This window comes from Apiospora marii (assembly GCF_038362585.1).
Source record: "Apiospora marii strain CBS 49790 chromosome Unknown utg000002l_segment0_segment0, whole genome shotgun sequence".
Classification (NCBI taxonomy): Eukaryota; Fungi; Ascomycota; class Sordariomycetes; order Amphisphaeriales; family Apiosporaceae; genus Apiospora; species Apiospora marii.
Window position 1 is genome coordinate 524,958 of NW_027117373.1, and position 17,550 is coordinate 542,507.

General features: G+C 54.5%; 8 protein-coding genes across 8 annotated transcripts; 6 read left to right on the forward strand and 2 right to left on the reverse strand.

Annotated features, from left to right (window-relative positions):
• Positions 1 to 317: 317 nt before the first annotated feature.
• Positions 318 to 1,994, forward strand: PG985_001872 (ferulic acid Esterase/Feruloyl esterase; the record flags this gene model as incomplete). The annotated part of the gene is made up of 1 exon (XM_066821641.1): positions 318 to 1,994. One exon carries the CDS (start codon positions 318 to 320, stop codon positions 1,992 to 1,994), a length of 1,677 nt encoding a protein of 558 aa, XP_066689073.1.
• A 401-nt stretch (positions 1,995 to 2,395) lies between these two features.
• PG985_001873 (uncharacterized protein) lies at positions 2,396 to 4,137 on the forward strand (the record flags this gene model as incomplete). The annotated part of the gene is made up of 2 exons (XM_066821642.1): positions 2,396 to 3,022; positions 3,091 to 4,137. The coding sequence occupies 2 exons, from the start codon at positions 2,396 to 2,398 to the stop codon at positions 4,135 to 4,137; spliced, it is 1,674 nt and encodes a 557-aa protein (XP_066689074.1).
• A 341-nt stretch (positions 4,138 to 4,478) lies between these two features.
• Positions 4,479 to 5,099, reverse strand: PG985_001874 (uncharacterized protein; the record flags this gene model as incomplete). Its single annotated transcript, XM_066821643.1, has 1 exon — positions 4,479 to 5,099. The coding sequence occupies one exon, from the start codon at positions 5,097 to 5,099 to the stop codon at positions 4,479 to 4,481; it is 621 nt and encodes a 206-aa protein (XP_066689075.1).
• A 447-nt stretch (positions 5,100 to 5,546) lies between these two features.
• PG985_001875 (uncharacterized protein) lies at positions 5,547 to 6,866 on the forward strand (the record flags this gene model as incomplete). The annotated part of the gene is made up of 1 exon (XM_066821644.1): positions 5,547 to 6,866. One exon carries the CDS (start codon positions 5,547 to 5,549, stop codon positions 6,864 to 6,866), a length of 1,320 nt encoding a protein of 439 aa, XP_066689076.1.
• Positions 6,867 to 8,103: 1,237 nt separating this feature from the next.
• Positions 8,104 to 9,436, forward strand: PG985_001876 (uncharacterized protein; the record flags this gene model as incomplete). The annotated part of the gene is made up of 3 exons (XM_066821645.1): positions 8,104 to 8,166; positions 8,230 to 8,338; positions 8,397 to 9,436. The coding sequence occupies 3 exons, from the start codon at positions 8,104 to 8,106 to the stop codon at positions 9,434 to 9,436; spliced, it is 1,212 nt and encodes a 403-aa protein (XP_066689077.1).
• A 1,599-nt stretch (positions 9,437 to 11,035) lies between these two features.
• PG985_001877 (uncharacterized protein) lies at positions 11,036 to 12,622 on the forward strand (the record flags this gene model as incomplete). The annotated part of the gene is made up of 1 exon (XM_066821646.1): positions 11,036 to 12,622. One exon carries the CDS (start codon positions 11,036 to 11,038, stop codon positions 12,620 to 12,622), a length of 1,587 nt encoding a protein of 528 aa, XP_066689078.1.
• A 329-nt stretch (positions 12,623 to 12,951) lies between these two features.
• Positions 12,952 to 14,461, reverse strand: PG985_001878 (uncharacterized protein; the record flags this gene model as incomplete). The annotated part of the gene is made up of 6 exons (XM_066821647.1): positions 12,952 to 13,080; positions 13,144 to 13,562; positions 13,636 to 13,865; positions 13,929 to 14,012; positions 14,075 to 14,262; positions 14,324 to 14,461. The coding sequence occupies 6 exons, from the start codon at positions 14,459 to 14,461 to the stop codon at positions 12,952 to 12,954; spliced, it is 1,188 nt and encodes a 395-aa protein (XP_066689079.1).
• Positions 14,462 to 15,490: 1,029 nt separating this feature from the next.
• On the forward strand, positions 15,491 to 17,029 carry PG985_001879 (MATE efflux family protein; the record flags this gene model as incomplete). The annotated part of the gene is made up of 2 exons (XM_066821648.1): positions 15,491 to 16,043; positions 16,104 to 17,029. The coding sequence occupies 2 exons, from the start codon at positions 15,491 to 15,493 to the stop codon at positions 17,027 to 17,029; spliced, it is 1,479 nt and encodes a 492-aa protein (XP_066689080.1).
• Positions 17,030 to 17,550: the final 521 nt, after the last annotated feature.

Consider the following 17,550-nt stretch of genomic DNA (forward strand, 5'->3'; position numbering starts at 1 on the left):
GTAGTGGATGCATAAGCCCATTTATCTATCAGCAGTTCGAATAATGATTCCACTGTCTCCAGTTGTCGGCTCCTATGTCAAATACAGGCTAATGACTCGTGGATTGAGCATGCTGACCTTCAAGCTGTGGGGTACGGGACCATTGAGGTGGGCCCTCCACGTCCTGAAGTGGAATGCATGTCCGAATGCGGGGGATGTAATATTACGAACCTGGGTATCCGGGGCATTTGCCGGGCCTATTAAAGAGAGCCTAGCCCGTCTGCTTTTGAACTCTGTTTACTATCACCGCATCTTCAGTCCCCCCTGTGACAGAAAAAATGCAGAGCCTCGCGATGCTGCCGCAGTTTTCGGAGATCCTACTTGGCTTTGCCACGTACGCGCTGGCAGCTTCCCCAACATGTAGCGTCGAAAGCATCAACGCCATCTTGGCAGCAGTCGAGGGTTCACCTCGAGTGCTCGAGGCTCACCAAATCGCTAGCAACGGGACCTTTGGCCAGGTCGGGGACATCGCATACCCAGCCAACGCGACCAACCTGCCCTCACTGTGCCTGACCTGGGTCAACGTCACCTCCTCACCGACGTCGTCCTACACGTTCGGTCTCATGCTGCCCGACGCCTGGAACGCCCGCTTCCTCGCCGTGGGCAACGGCGGCTTCTCGGGCGGCGTGAACTGGCAGGAGATGGGCGTCGGCGCCCGCTACGGCTTCGCCACCATGTCGACCGACACCGGCCACAACTCGACCGGGCAGGACATGACGTGGGCCCTGGGCAACCCGGAGGCCAAGAAGGACTGGGCCGGCCGCAGCTTGCACGGCTCGACCGTCGTCGCCAAGAAGATCGTCGAGGGCTACTATGCCGGCAAAGCGCTGGAGCGGTCGTACTACTCGGGATGCTCGACGGGCGGGCGCCAGGGCATCAAGTCGGCCCAGGATCACCCCGAGGACTTTGACGGTATCCTTGCTGGCGCCCCGGCTTGGTGGTCGACTCGTCAGCAACTTTGGCAGCTCAAGGTCGGCGCCATTAACCTGCCGGAAGACAGTCCGGGTTTTATCCCGTCGGCTTTGTTTAGTGCCATCAGCGACGAAGTCCTCCAGCAGTGCGATGGGTCCGATGGGATCTCGGACGGAATTATCATGGATCCCGCGAAGTGCAACCTCCGCCTCGAGAAGCTCCTCTGCATGCCGAGTCCCACAAGCAACTCGTCCTCTTGTCTGACCAAGCCACAGCTGCAAACGCTGCAGCAACTGTACCTGCCCTTGATCGAGTTCGACGCCAACGTGCACAAGCTGGAATATCTGTACCCGAACTTCGGTGTCGGGTCCGAGATGCAAATACCATCTTCTCTTGGCCAAAACAACACACCGAGTCTTTATGGAACCGACTACGCCGCCAAGTACATATTCGACGACGCGGCGTGGGACTGGCGCACCAACTTCAGCTACGCCACCTTTGTCGACGCGGACCGCCTGAACCCGGGCGACGTGAGTGCGCTGCAGTACGACCTCTCGGCCTTCCATGCCCGAGGCGGAAAGGTTATCACCTACCACGGTTATGCCGACGGGCTGATCCCGCCGGGGGCGAGCCGGCTACTGTACGATAACACGTACACGGAGATGGCGGGCCGGGGCGTCGAGCTCGACGACTTTTACCGGCTATTCTTCGTTCCGGGCATGCAGCACTGCGGAGGCAGCATTTACGACGCGCCGTGGTTTTTTGGCGGTAGCGGGCAGGGGACCACCCTGCAGGACCTGGCGCGCCAAGACGCCTGGCCCCTGCCGGGGTATGGGGATGGGCAGCACGACGCCCTCTTGGCGCTGATGAAGTGGGTGGAGAAGGCCCAGGCCCCGGAAAGCATCGTGGCGACCAAGTTCAGCAACGATACCATCGCAAACGGCGTTCTGCGGCAGAGGCCGATATGCAAGTATCCTGGGCAGGCGCAGTATACGGGGAGCGGGGACATCGGTAATGCGACCAATTGGGCCTGTAAGTCGTAGCTTGGCGGTAGATGCAATAGGCCCGACTAGGCCAGGTAATACCCAGTAAGGTTTGCACTAACCTGGCAAGCATTCCCAATATTCAAAAAGAGTTCGTCTGAATTCAGGTAGCAATGACTCGGCTCTAAACCGTAATCTTTAATTCCAATACTGGTATTGATGGAATAGGGCGTGACTACCGATTTACCATGTACCCGAAATATGAATGGCTCGAACAGGGAACAATGTTCGGCCGAATGAAAATGCGCCGCAATGCAAGGAAGGAGCCACCTTAGGTAAGGGGTGACTTATTATGTCGGGGTATGTCTACCTCCTAGTCAGCTGGTAGCTCTTACCAAGACCCCACGCCAATCCAGCTACAGCTCAACACCCGTCGTTATCAACATCAACTCACCGCCAACATGACGAACATACCTATAATGGCCTATTACTGCCTTCTCGCCCTTCAATCTCTGGGTTTCGGTGGTGCCACGGCTTCTTCCGAGGCATCGTATGACTACATCGTCGCGGGCGCCGGACCTGCCGGTATCGTCGTCGCACAGCGGATCGCCGAGACCGGAGCTTCGGTCCTCCTGCTGGAGCGTGGCGGCCCCTCTTTCTTCGCGACCGGCGGGACCTCGACCGTGCCCTGGAACGACACCATCACTATCTACGACGTCCCGGCCTACAGCCACCAGCTCAACCTCATCCCCGCCGCCAACGACGCCTGGTGTACCGACATCCCGGGCTTGGCCGGCTGCCTCCTGGGCGGTGGCTCCGTCGTCAACGGGCTGCAGTGGGTCAAGCCGACCACGTGGGACTTTGACGGCTTCCCCGCCGGTTGGAAGTGGGACGACGTCGCGCCGGCGGCCGCCCGGCTGTACGAGCGGAACCCGGGGACGGCCTTGCCCTCGGCCGATGGCGAATACTACGACCAGGCGGCTTGGCAGATCTTGACCAAGCAGTTGGCTCCTTATGGTTGGAGGGAGGTGGATCCGTTGGTAAATCCTGACGATAAGGACATGACCTACAATCACCCTGCGGACAACGTGAGTAATGATCCGGGTATTCCGGTATTCTAGTATCATTGAGTTTCGCACTGACCGAGTCGGTGCAGAGCCTGAACGGCCTTCGTTCTGGCCCCGTGCGGACTTACTTGCCGCTTGCTCAGGCGAGAGATAATTTCAAGCTGCAGCTGAATACGAAAGTCATCCGCGCCGTGAGAACAAACGCGACCATCACCGGTGTCGAGGTTGAAGATTCCAGCGGTTCTCGGCAGATCATCCAGCTCGCCCAGGGCGGCAAAGTCATCTTTTCTGCGGGCGCCATGTCTACGCCTCGCCTCCTGTTCAACTCGGGCATTGGCCCCACCGACCAAGTCCGCATCGTGCAGCAATCCCAAACCACCAACGTCACGCTGCCCGACGAGTCGCAGTGGATCGACCTCCCGGTCGGCAAGAACATCCAAGACCACCCCCTCTTCCGCCTCGTGTGGAACGTGACGGACCCGGACCTCGGCAAACTGACCTCCCTCTCCACGCCCCAATACCTAAACCCCTCCGCCGAGAACGTGGCGCTGTTCGCCGAGGGGTCGGGCCCGCTGACCCAGGGCAACATCCGCCTGAACCTCTGGCAGAAGATCACCAACCAGGACGGCAGCGTGCGCTACGTCGAGTCGATGAACTTCGTCCGCGCCAACGGCACCGTCCTCATGGGCGCCTCACTCACGCACGGCGCCGACTCGCGCGGCGAGCTGGGCATCTACCCCAACGGCACCACGTACTTCATTAAGCAGCCGCTGTTCCAGACCGAGGGCGACAAGGAAGCCATGTCTACCTTTTTCCAGACCTTGCTGGACTACTCCAAGGAGCCCGCCAGCGTGCTGGAGTTTTCGACGAATGGGCTGAACGCCACGGTCGAGGACCTCTGGGCGGGCGGCTGGGACTCGGCGCGGCACTTTGTCGGGTCTGCGAAGTTGGGGGTTGAGGACGGGACTTCGGTGGTGGATGGCGATACCAAGGTCTACGGGACTGATAATCTGTTTGTTGTTGATGCGTCCGTCATACCCACTCTGCCGACGGGCAACTCGATGGCCATCATTATGGTGGTGGCCGAGCACGCGGTGGAGAAAATACTGGCGGCGGGATACAAGAAGCAACAATAGAAGTGTTGTGACAGTGCTGTTGAATATGCATTACTGGGGCATCTATGTTCAGTTATTCTCAATTGCGCTGTGCTAAATTATGTGTAAAACACATGAGTCACTGATGATGTGTACCAGGTAAAGCAAAGTGGAGGATACGTCCCGAATTATATCATCCTGAAACTAGATAGCAGAAACCCAGGACGACATGGATGCCAACACTCTGATAATCTCCAAACTTGAATTTTAAGTCGACTCCCTCTGTGAAGCTGTATCTGAGCTGCTGAACTGCACCCGATCTGACAATTGTCGCAGTCGGTTTCCTTGTGTGATCGCTGGCGGGTATTCCCAGATAGCACTGCTCAAAATACGATGTCTGCAGCCATGCTACCCCACCAGTCTACAATGTATTTTTCGTCATCCGTGGCGGGCTCACTGTTGCCCAACACCATTCTCGATAGGTAATCTATTCCCAGACTTTCGGATACTCGTGTTATCCTCGCTTCATCCCAATCTCGGCGAACCGAACCACGATCCTCGGTCACTACATCCTTGTCGCCTGAGTTGCCAAGGTCGTCAGGCCCGGGTGGCATGGCGTGGAAGCTCTTCTCGGTGAATGCGCCTTCTTCCTCGACAATTATCTCTGTCTGGTTACCCTGAGAGACATATCTCATGCTTCGTACCTCGTCGGTCTGTGTTGAACCGTCAGCATACGCGGGATTTGGCGAGACGGCCCGAGAAATCGATTGTTTGTTCAGTTGGTTCAAGTCTTGCGGACGCGCTGTATCGGAGCTCTGGTGTACGTGTCGAATATTAACAAACGTGTAGACTACTTTGTTGTTGTCGTTGTCAGCTGCAGGCAGGTTGGCGATGTCGTCGCCGGTAGGGCGGTGCTGGGCTGCGTCAGATGTGGAGGGCGTGTCATCTTCGTCTTTCGCGGGGGCGACTTCACGCTCGCCGTAGGGACTCTTTTTAAAACCCATTATGGTGTTCTTACGGTCGGTCGGGATGATTTGATGTCGACAAGGAGGGAAATTGGCTTGGGAATCTCACTTCAAAAGTTGGATGTAAGCAAACGGGGTGGAAAACTTGAAATTGATGTACAAAAGATCGAAGGACTTGGATATGGTTGTTAGGCGAACAATGGTGTAATTTGTATTTACCTTAGGCACCACACAGGCTCAATTCAACTCACCTGGGTAAGTCTCGTAAAGAACAACATTGAAGTGAACGGCCTTGGACGCGCTTGCCCTTCAACAGTAAACAGAGCTTGATGTGGGTCCTCGTCAAGCTGTGCTTTCACATATTCAATCATTTACTGGCGTTTGTGACCACAAAGCTTCCTACATCCAACATCTCGTCACATCACTTCCTGCACCTCAACTACTTGCAACGAACTACTTAAGGCCGTTCAAGCTGGCACACCCACAATGCCGACAACAATTCTCACCCTCCCCCGAGAGCTGTCCCAGCAAATCCTTGGTCAGCTCCCCTTCCGTGACAAAGTTCGACTGAGCGCGACTTGCAAGGAATATCGCGCGTACCTTGTTCCAGAGATTTTCGCGACCATTCGCTTCACCAGTCGAGAGAAATCTGCGAACTCCGCTCTCGCAGCTGTCAAGTCCCTCGGAGAGCACACGACATGCATCGAATTCACGTGCAAGGCCTACAGCGCAGAGCTTCCAGACTTGCGACTCCCACCCGCCGCAAAAGAGCTTCTTGCCGGACGCCACATGCCAAATCTGCACACGGCATATCTTGATTTCTGGTTTGATTTCTCCCCCTGGGCCGATAATCGGGATCACAGTCGATACTTCGGTCGACCTGTGAGGGGCGAACCTGATCCACGAGCGGTCAAGTTCAAGAATTGGCAGATCAAAGAAGACGAGACATGGCAGGCGTTGTCAATGAACCAACACATCAAGACACTCACCGTAAACTGCTTGAATCCAGCAACAAGATTCGATTTCAATAACGACGATTCTCGCAACTTCTTGGCTCGCCTCGAATCAGCCAACTTTTGCATCCAGAGAGTGCACAATGACGAAATGTGCGACAACACTATTACTTTCTCGGACTATCTCAACTTCTTCGAAGCAAAAATGGACAGTCTACTCTTAAGCCACATGCATAACCTTAAGCGTTTGGGGATTTGGGCTCCCGAGACAGGTTGGGAGGATGGTTATGATAGCCAAGTCCGTATCGGGGTTGGACTATTGCCAGGCACCCTTCCCGTCTTGGAGTCTCTGAAACTCGTCAACGGTGTGATCTCCAAAGAACTTGTCTCCTTCATTCACGACCATACCCACTCCCTGACGTTTCTTGACCTAGAGGAGTGTGTTTCTAGTCTAAATTCCGACAACGCGAGCGGCGTGTCTTGGGCAGAGTTCTTTGATCAGATCTACGAGGCAGGCCCGTTGCTTGCGCGGCTGATAGTTAGGGATATCGGAATGCCGCTGGTCACAGGGGAATATGAGTTGGAAGAAGACGATTGGGATTTTCAGTTAATTCAAGAAGCCAGGCGCCAACTGAAGTCTCAACCGTCGTTGAAGGTGTTTGGGTACTCCTCAAAGGTATCCAGGCACAGGCACATATACTCCGGAGACTACGCTGATAGTGCGAACCAGCTCATTCTGGGTCATGACCAGAGAGCGTACGAGCGGTTGATGGATCTGGTCAACAAGAATGATGCGGGCGTGCATGATGAGTGGGGTTGGCCACAAGAGGAAAGCGAGGTACCAGTCATTTGATTTGGAATGGAATTTGATGATATCAGCCCTTGCAATTTTATTCTCGTAAAATTTATACTTGTGAGTTGTTATGCAGGTTGAACCAGTCATTTGTGCTATGAGTCTTGGTTGGTCTGATGGCTTTCTATAGTGACTAGCCAACTTCTTGTCTCGAAGCCGGAGCTCATTGCTAGCTACAGCTGGGTCCTATCGAGCTGTTTCATTAATAATAACATCCCCCAGCAGTCTAATTCTAAAGAACGTATTATCATCAACCACGGTATTCTTACTGCCATGGACAAAATTCTGGCAGTGAGCGACGATCCCCGTGTTCCCCGCTACGCTACCAGCAGTTCAAAGCATCGCGACCTTCATGAAAACTGGATATTTGTTTTGATCCATGTTGACTATAAGAGACTCCCACCCAACCATGAAGCAAAGACGCAAGGCAAGTGTTGGTGATGAATGTGGTCGCTCATCATAGCGTACAGGAAAAGTGAGTGTCAGCGGTAGATGTTTCCGATGCCGTAAATTGAAGTCGTTCAGCCCATGTCTGTCAAAATTGCTCTTTTCACCGGGCAAGACAGGATAGGGTTCTTGTTTTGGTGGTTCTGAACTTCGAGCACTGTTATCAGTTGTGCTCATGACGCCAACACTTTCTGCCGGGCATTTGATTGGGGTATTGTTGGTTTGAGTCTGATCTGCCAAGGCCAAGGTGCCCAGCTCAGTGGGAAGCAGCCATTTTCAACCCAGGTGAGGAATGTGGGAGATGTTACTTTTTGGTGCAGTCATGTATCAGTTGATTTCAAGCAAGCCATTGTCGTCGACATCAAGTGGAAAACAAACGCTGCAAAAGTGGATTAATGAAAAATCAGTATCCATGGCTCTTTCGAATTGATTGAAAATCATTAGGCATCTACGAATGTTCTGGGCGTTGAAATGGCAGTAGTCGCTTGTACTGTCATCCCATTGTGAGCTGTCAGCGAACGGGGCATTCAACCGCAACTTTGCAACAATAAATCCATGCCTCAAGTGCCCAAGCCGGATGCCTAAGCAAATCGCTAAAGCCAACAACCACGTACTGATTGATTGAATCTATCCCGACTCACAGCACCATTTGGCAGTTTGTTTTGCGTGGATCTCCCAAACAAAAACATCATCAACTCTCAATCCGGCACCGACAACATATTGCCAATTTGCATCAACACTTCTCAGCATCTCTCAGGCACCAGGCTACGTTCATCCGCAGATCTCCAAGATGGCGTACGCCGACAGAACGACGATGGCCATGTCGCCACGTGCGACAGGGTACTACGACATAGTCAGGACTGAATTTCTGAGCAAGAACCCGAACAAAGGCATGTAACTCGAATCTGTGCTGAAGGACGCGGAGATTTTCGTCCTTGACGAATTGTTTGAATCAAACACTACTCCTAACGTCAGTGCCGACTGGTTCCGATGGAGGGTCGCTGAAGCCACTTGGAGCGAATGTGGTAAGTCATTCTAACCATCGTCTCCCCGACATCCTAATTGACCAATACCTTCCCACAGTCGAGTTCGAACCTTTCCCATTCGAGGATGAAGAGCCCTACGTTCACGATGTCCCCTGTTGCGAGCAATATGTCCGGCATTGGTACTTGCAAAAGAAGCTTCCTCCTAGCATGAAAGGCGATAGGATCACGGTGAGCTCGTCTACCGATGCGACTCCACTTCAAGTCCGAAAGATACTTGCGCAAAGTGTCCACAACTCGCCTCTCGTCCTGACTCCATGTGGTGATCCCCTTGCCTTCCCTATCCCGAAAGTCCGGAAGCTCGAGCTCTGCGTGGGAGCTGAGGAAGACATGCGATCGACTATGAGCGAGGCCGCTTCTATCCTTGGCCCCGAGTTCACGTTGTCGTGCTCGTTTGGTGGCCGGCGGCGCGCTGTTGTCACTTTCGGATTGGCGCCCGGCGTCGATCATAATAACGAGAATGTTATCCTACGAGCCCGTAACCCGATCGACTGGCTTCTGGACTGGTGGGTCAATATGCTCAAAGGCGACACCAATCTGACGGAGCACCTGCGGCAGCTCGCCCGGCAGCGATTCACCCGTCCGGAGGACGACCAAACAGTGTTTCCCACAGATACGATCATTCGCTTGGAGGGGAAGTTCACTGATATGTCCAAAGAGGATTTACTCTTGGCTTTCAAGGCCCAACAGAGAGAGCTTGACTACTTGATTTTGAGATATGCTTTCATACAGGCTCCATACTCTGTAGATGAATCACGTCGAGCCGCTACAATTATGGACATTGTGGAGAACGGCGACACCATTGTCAATGGAGTCACCAACCGAGAGGATCGCCTGCGTGTGGTCCAACCATTGCTCGAGCAAGCTGCCGTTATCTTCGTCTTTAAGTTGCTTATGGGCGAGTCGGGCATGATGTTGAGTCTCGAGGAACGAGCTGAAGCCTTCACCCGGTCTGGACATCTCGAATTCCCTTTTCTGGACAGCGAGCTTAGTCGTGCCAAGGTAGTCCGAGAGGCCTGGTCTCAGGTGCGTCAAGAGATGGATTATGTACTGAGTCGAATTGAGGAAAAGCTCAATTAGGCTGAGTAAGAGGTAGGCAAAGCGCAGGTCGGCGTTCAGGGAGTTCAGGTTCAAGAAAGGTTCTAGCGAGCAGTGATGGCCGAGGAAATGTTCGTCCTCTGGTTGACGCTGACTCGTAAGCACCGGCCAGAGGATATGCCACCGCGGTCGGGTTGCCCCTTGCGTTACGACACGTCTTGCTACGGCACAAGATAGACCAACAGCTTACATAATTGCCAATAAAGCTTGACACCTACATTCTGTCCTAACCAAATGATACGTGACATGTGTTTTGGCTTACACAACTGGCCTCTTTGATCCGAATGGTAGCCAAGAATCAGGATCGTGCTCGACTTGATGTGGAGCAAAAGCTCCCAGACGACATAAAGCAAACAATTGCACTGGGGCAATACACGCATCGATGGTTGAAACGGAAGCATTAAGCGGAAAAGAGCGTCCAGAAAAGTTTGATTAATTGGACAAATCCGTGTCAACCAAGTAGAATGCAAACATTAATTGAGAATCGTTTCATTTTGATAATGTCTCGTTGGCTGAGAAAACCTGCTATGGCACAGAGGGGTGGCAGGTGGTCCGGAATGACAGGCACTTTGGAGCTTCCTCAGTGCGCTAATCCCAGTCAACCAGTGCTGTTGAAGCCCCTCATTAGGGGCCCTTGGCACAAACCACCAGCGGCCATCCGTCCCTCTCAGCCACCACCGCACTTCATGCTGCCCACCAAGTTGCCAAGTGGTCTTGTATCCCGATAAGCTGTCTCACCATCAACATCGAATCATACGAATTATGCATTCGACGCATTTTAATCACCTTATCCATCAACACCACCTAAGCCGCCGCTCCATCACCTCGTCGCCTACCTTCACCAGACTTATTTTACGATAAGCCTCCCGCTTTCAACAAATAACATCCGCAACGATCTGCCTGGTTAGCTCAATCGGTAGAGCGTGAGACTCTTAATCTCAAGGCTGCGGGTTCGACCCCCGCATCGGGCTCAATTCCTGATGCATCTGATTCAATCAGATAATTCTCTTTTTGCATTTTCTTGCAGCTGGCTTGGTTCTTTCCCCCTCCTCGCAGCATACATTTTGACGTTCTCTAATTCTTTTCTTTTTCCCCCAGCTAGCTCCTTTAATCGGTCAAACGGTGCTTCTAACTGGAAGCAGGCTTTGGCACGTGTCCCAATAATGTCCCGAGTCGCAAAGGCGGACCAATTTCAATGTCCCTCCTGCGCATTCCTGCAACAGGCGGCTTGCAAGTCAATCCAATCAGAATGCACCAGAGTTTCGAAGTCGACATAAGTCTCGCCTGATGTTTGCATGATGATTGGTCTCGAGTTCTGGTTGAGTAAGCTCAGGACAATCTTATCTTATCAGCGGAGGTCCCCAGGTCCCCTCTGTATCGGCATGACCTTATCTCCCCGAATCCGGATGGCTACCCCCAACATGGCATGTCGATGGGCAAAGGTCTGATAATAAGCACCCGGCAACATGTACCTTGTTTCCATCTGGCCATTTTGAGGTGTCATCTGAAGCTATATCCAGGTTACCACAAAATTTGTTCTAGAGATTGGGATGTGCCGACTCTGGCACTGCGGCAGATCTTATGCCAGGTCCAAGATCCCGGCAAGGATGTACCGAGTGTAGGCGGCGTCGGCGGAAGTGCGACGAACAGAGGCCAATCTGCGGCCAGTGTTCCACCTTCGACCGATCATGCACATATGCCCTCAAGGTGGTCTGGAGCGATGGCCTGCGCTCCAATAGGCCAGCCCCGGGCCCCCGGTCGCAGCCAAGCGAGCTGATCGCCGAGGCTTCAGGTACGCAGCCTATTAGAGAATCTCTCCACTTCAGCCCGCCAACTGCAAGAACGTCTCTGGCCATCTCGGATGATAGTCTGGGGTACTCGGTTCCTTCCCATGATCGGCCCGTATTACTGCCTCGGTGCCTGCCCAATGGGGTGCAGGTATCTCCGAGATATCATCGACTGCTGAGCTACTTCACCAAGGACATTTTGGCTTCACTCTCTTGTCATCCATCAGTTCACGAAGACCTATGTCGGGGTCTGATTCCGGCAACACTGCATTCACCCCAACTCTTATCAGCATGTCTGGCCCTATCTGCCGCCGGCATCCTATCGAGGGGCCTCTCAGAAGTTGACGGCATCGCCATCTCACGCATTCTTGGCCACTTACAGACTTCGGGACTGGCCTTATTGCGGACGGCGCTCGAGGCCGGGCAGATGAACGAAACCATCTTGGCAACATGCCTGATTTGGTGCTTGACCGACGTCTTCACCTACCGGCAAGGCTCGACCTCGTCTTGGCGCATCCATCTACAGGGGATCAAGGCCATCCTTGACAGCACCCAGGCCCACCGCTACTTTTCCACAGATTCCGGGGCCGCCAAGTCGGCCATGAGGCATCTTTACCTTTTGTACCTATCTTTACAGACGTTGCCCCACGTCCCAGCCATTGCGGTGTCTGAGCTGTCGAACAACTGCGAGAACACAGCCCTCGAAACCTCCAATGAAAGGGAAGAAGAAGAAGAAGCCATAGTGATGGGCCCCAAGATTGATGGCTTCCTCGGCTACAGCGAAGAGCTACTGCATATCATCCAAAAAGTCAATCAACTAGCACGCTCGCACACTGCAGGCGCCGGGGGCACCCAATACGAAGCTGACATACTACTTGGCAAGCTGAATGCCATGATCAACCGGGACTCACAAATCCCGCCCGACGTGGCAATCTACTCGTCTCTGTCTCCGGAATCCAACCGCGAGTTTGAGCTATGCCACCGCACTTTCCAGCAAGCAACTTTGATACATGTGTACCGCAGACTCTACCACTTGCCTTCCAACTCTCCGCCCATACAGGATGCTGTTCTCGCCATCACAAAGATGGTCACCGAGATGGCACAAGGGCAGCCGTGCCACACCTGGGTCGCCATGGCGATGCCCCTTTTCACCATCGGGTGCGAGGCCTTCACCGATGATCAGCAGAGCTTTGTACTGGACAAGATTCATAAGCTCGATCTGTGCATCGGGTCATATCACGTGAGGATCATTGGTCAGGCTCTGGAGGATCTGTGGAGAATACGCAGGGAGGCTGGAGATTTCGACGGTCACTTATGTGCCGCTGAACTACTTGGTAAGTCTGGCCCTCAACATGATTTCATCTGTGTTATATATTTCTAATCTCATCGCCGTTGCAGAAGGACTACACTACAACATTATTCTCTTCTGAAATCTTGTGGCTTTTGGCGGAGTAGTTTCATGACGTTGAAAGACTTCGGCAACTCAACTGTGGCATACTGAAAAGGTATCGTATCATCTGCAGACAGCATCACGTATGTGCGTCTATCGAGCAAATTGGAATTTGATTCATAATTTTACTACTTGGTCGATATGGCACATTGAGTCATCGGCATCTAACATAACGGCCCACACACACTGGGTGCCAAGTTATTGGCTACCTATGTCTTCCCGAGCCACATGTTAGCAGCATAATACATCCTGGAGAGGATCTACAGTTCATCATCGTTCTCTTCCATCATCTTGCTGAGGGGGCCCTTCTTCACCATGATGCTCATGACTTCATATAGAGCATCTGCGGCAGCCATGGTGGTGTGCTCGGCGTTGGTGTCATAAGCAGGCTGTTCTCAAATGTCAGTTCTTGGAAATCTACGTGGGTAATCCAAAGGGGGAAAGAAACTTACCGCAACCTCAACAATATCCGCCCCGATCAAGTTAACCTCCTCGAGCCCCCGCAGAATCGTGCGCAGCTCGCGCGTCGACCAGCCGCCGGTCTCGGGGGTGCCGGTGGCGGGCGCGAAGGCCGGGTCGAGGGTGTCGATGTCGATGGAGAGGTAGACGGGCCGGGTGGTGCCGACGCGGTCGACGATGCGCTTGATGATGCCGTCGGTGCCGATCTTGTCGACCTCGCGGGCCTCGACGATCTCGAAGCCGCAGTAGCCGTCGTTCTCGTAGTCGCTCGGCCCGCTCAGCGTCGTGCGGATGCCGGCGTGGATGTTGGTGTCGTTGGCCAGCAGGCCCTCCTGCGCGGCGTGGTAGAAGTAGGTGCCGTGGTTGATCGAGGCCACCTCGGACGGGGAGCCGCCGAAGACTTTGGGCTTCCCTGTGGTGGAGTGGGTGTAGGGTCAGCAATCACTTTCGCGAAAGAAATTGACAAGCAGGCAAGGAGTGCTTACAGGTGTCGAGATGGCTGTCGAAGTGGATCACGGAGACGGGGCCGTAGGCGCGGTTGATGGACCGCAGCAGGGGCAGGGTGATGGTGTGGTCGCCGCCCATGGTGATGACGCGGGGCAGTGTCTTGCCCTTCTTGGCGGGGCCTCGCTTGGTGGCGTCCGTGGCAGGCGATCGAGAGAGGATGTTGAAGTGGCCTTCCTCGATCTGCTTCAAAGCCCAGGCATTGTCATATCTGTGATAGGCATATCAGTCAGCACCTTTCCCACTTTTCAGGGCTCTATTGGGGGTTTCTTACGAAGTGACAGGAATATCACCGCAGTCCAGGACAGTCGCCCAGCTGTTGAAAGGGTTGGTCGCCAGGGGTACGTTGTAACCGCCGCTATGAACAGTCAGTACCAGTGCCACTTTTCAAAGTCTCAGGGCTGGCTTCATGATGCTTACTAGAGGTTCAAACGTCGAGACCCTTGACGAATGCCATTGGGTCCAAAGCGAGCACCAGGACGGTAGGAGGTGCCGGTGTCAAAGGGGGCACCAATGAAAGCAATGTCATAGTCGACATCTTCTTGGCCCAGGCAAGGATAGTATGGCAATCGGCCGAAGGTGGAAATGCCGGAGAAGACTGAGTCCGCCTTGATTGGGCATCACAGTTAGCCAGTAGAAGAGCCCAATCCGGGACAAGCATATGCGTACCTGTTTGCCACCATCGCCTGGCAGGTTGTTGTACCATAAACCCTTGTGAGGTCCAGCCTTGAGTGGCTTTTGGTCATGGGTGCCATGGGCCGAGGTAACGGCCGCCAGGCCGAGAGCAAGGAGAGTTGGGTGCATCATGATTCCGCTCTCTGATACTTGATGAAGATATCCTCAAAGCAGTGATGTTTCTAGACTCTGAAAGGGGACGACTGGATATACATATACTTCATCTTGACTTCTTCTGATTCCGGAGAAAGTCAAATAGTGCAAGCGATGCCGGAGCATGAATTGCGTCTGCCATGGGTCCCCTCGATTCTTGGTTACATCACCGTCATTCTTACCAAGAACTATCGCCTTCATGCAAAGTTACCCCAATGATCGTCGTTGCGTGTGAGGTTATTCTCATATCTACATCTGCCACGGATTTCGATGCTTGCAGGCGCGTAATTGACCATATCCAGTTAGTGCCGTGGACCCAGGGGCGGGCGCCGTCGAAGTCTCGTCGCCCACCGCCAACGCTAGAACCCTCCTCCCCGCATATCCCGATCTCAGGTCCACCGAAAGCCGTTATCGTGGCTAAATAGCCCTAACGAGTAAAGTGTCATGCACATGTACGGCCAGATGTCAGTCTAGCTGTGGACGCCTCCCCGCATGCAAGTGGTGAGACTTTTTCCATCGCCGGAGGCTGATTCGAGGGGCCTGCATGTCGATATGCAACTGAGTCCTGCCGGAGAGTGCCTAAACTTCCGGATTCGTCTAGCTCGTCGCTGCCGAGACTATCTGCGAATAGCGTGGCGTTCGGTGGGCGTCGATGAAGGTTCGTACATGCATGCAACGGTCGTATATCTCTTGGTTATGGGTTTCATCGGGATAATCGGGCTCAGAGATGCGAGCTGCATGACGTGAAGAATAGTTACCGAGACAAATTGGTCATGGACAGGTTGGTTCTAGATACGATGAGATGTGATCACAGAGAGAACCCGATCTCGCTTGGTAGCGAGGCCTTTCTAGAAACCGGCCTGGCTCTTCCCTTCAAGTCTGTTACTTTTACTGTCGGAAGTCTGTTCGTTTATCCTGCCAGTCCGCAGACCCGAGACTCAAAGAAGCGACGGTTTCGACCACTCCAAGACAGAAACATCGCCAACCCAAACGACAGCCCCGACCAACATGGCTTGGCCCCCTGACCCTGAGCGCGATGCCGACGAAGAATCCCCCTTACTCCCCCACGCGCCGACCGACAAACATGCTCGACGCCCCGAATGCGCCGCCTGGCTCCGGGAGATGTGGTTCCTGACCAAGGCCGCCGTCCCCGTCATCCTGGCCTACATGCTGCAGAACAGCCTGCAGACCGTCTCGGTCCTGGTGGTCGGCCGCCTGTCCCCCGAGGCCCTGTCGGTGTCGGCCTTCTCCTACATGTTCGCCATGGCGACGGCGTGGCTCATCGCCCTCGGCGGCACCAGCGCCCTCGACACCCTCGCCTCCTCCAGCTTCACCCGCAGCAAGGACAAGAGCAGCCTGGGGGTTCTGCTGCAGCGGGGCATACTGGTGCTGACGGGCTTCTACGCCGTCGTGGTGGTCATCTGGTGCTGCGCGGAGCCCCTGTTCCGCGCGCTGGGGCAACCTGAGGCTATCTGCGTGCACAGCGCTCGGTTTCTGAGGTTGCTGATACCGGGTGGACTGGGGTATATCTGGTTCGAGTGCATGAAGAAGTATCTCCAAGGTATGTGAAACACCGTCAACAACGACTGTCGGTCAGAACTAACTCTAAGCGTCATCACAGCCCAGGCCATCTACCACCCCGGCACCTACGCCCTCCTAATCACCTCGCCCCTCAACGCCTTCCTCAACTGGCTCCTCATCTACAAGCTCAACATGGGCCTGGACGGCGCCCCCATCGCGACGGGTATCTCCTACTGGCTCTCCTTCCTCTACCTCGTCGGCTACACCGCCTTCATACAAGGCAAAGACTGTTGGGGCGGACTGGACCTGCGGCGGGCGGCCACCAACGTCGGCCCCTTCGCCAAGCTGGCGCTGCTGGGCGTCGTGCACGTCGGCACCGAGTGGTGGGCCTTCGAGATCGTGGCCCTCGCCGCGGGTCGCCTCGGGACTCTCCCGCTGGCGGCGCAGTCGGTCGTCATGACGGCCGACCAGATCATCAACACGATCCCGTTCGGGCTGGGGGTGGCCGAATCCTCGCGTCTGGGCAACCTGCTGGGCGCCGAGGACGCCCGCGGGGCCTGGCGTTCGGCCCATTCCGCGGCCATTCTGTCGGTGCTCTTCGGGACCGCTATCCTTACCGTGCTGATGGCTACCCGCAACGTCGTCGGCGGGCTGTTCAACGATGACCCCCGGGTTATTGCCCTCGTGGCCGACGTCATCCCCTACGTCGCGCTGTTCCAGATCGCCGACGGGCTGAACGGGAGTTGCGGTGGCGCGCTACGGGGTATGGGCCGGCAGTGGGTCGGGGCCCTGGTCAACTGCGTCAGCTACTACGGCGGCGCGCTGCCGGGGGGCATCTACCTCGCCTTCAATGGCGGCTGGGGGCTCGCGGGGCTGTGGATGGGGCAGCTCGTGGCGCTGAGTCTGGTCGGGGTCTTGGAGTGGGTTGTCGTGGGCATGAGCAAGTGGGACGGCGAGGTGAAGAAGGCGGTAGATAGACTAGACCACGACGACGTAGAAGACGCGGATGATGAGGAGGAGTGCTAAACTAGAGCTCGCTTTACTATAGATAGGCACACTGGATAAAATAGCCCTGTAGACAAGAAGTGTCTGTTGATACTGTGGATGCTCTCATCGTGAATGCATTGAGACTCGTGTTCCAACATATCTTAATTAGCCCTCGTACCAGACCAGATGTCAATCGCTTTCATTTCAAAATAAATTCCCCCAAAGTGACTTGAAACCTCTCGCAATTCACAAAGAAACTTCGGAAGTGGAAATAAACTTTCTCCCCTGGACCGGTACGGTGGGCGATGATCTTAGGGTCCCGACACAGCGACAGCCGGCCTGGGGGAAAGATGCTTATCGCCCTGAACATGAGATGCATGATGCGCGAGGCACGATGCAACATGGATACTTTTCTTCTTGCATCGGAATACTCCAAGAGATAACGATGACGTTGCATGCGAAAATCGGCTTGGGTTGGGGTTAGTAGAGATAAGGGGAAAGATAAGGGTGCGTAAATTACCCCTTCGGGAATCGACCCGCGACAGTGGAGCGTGGGGGGT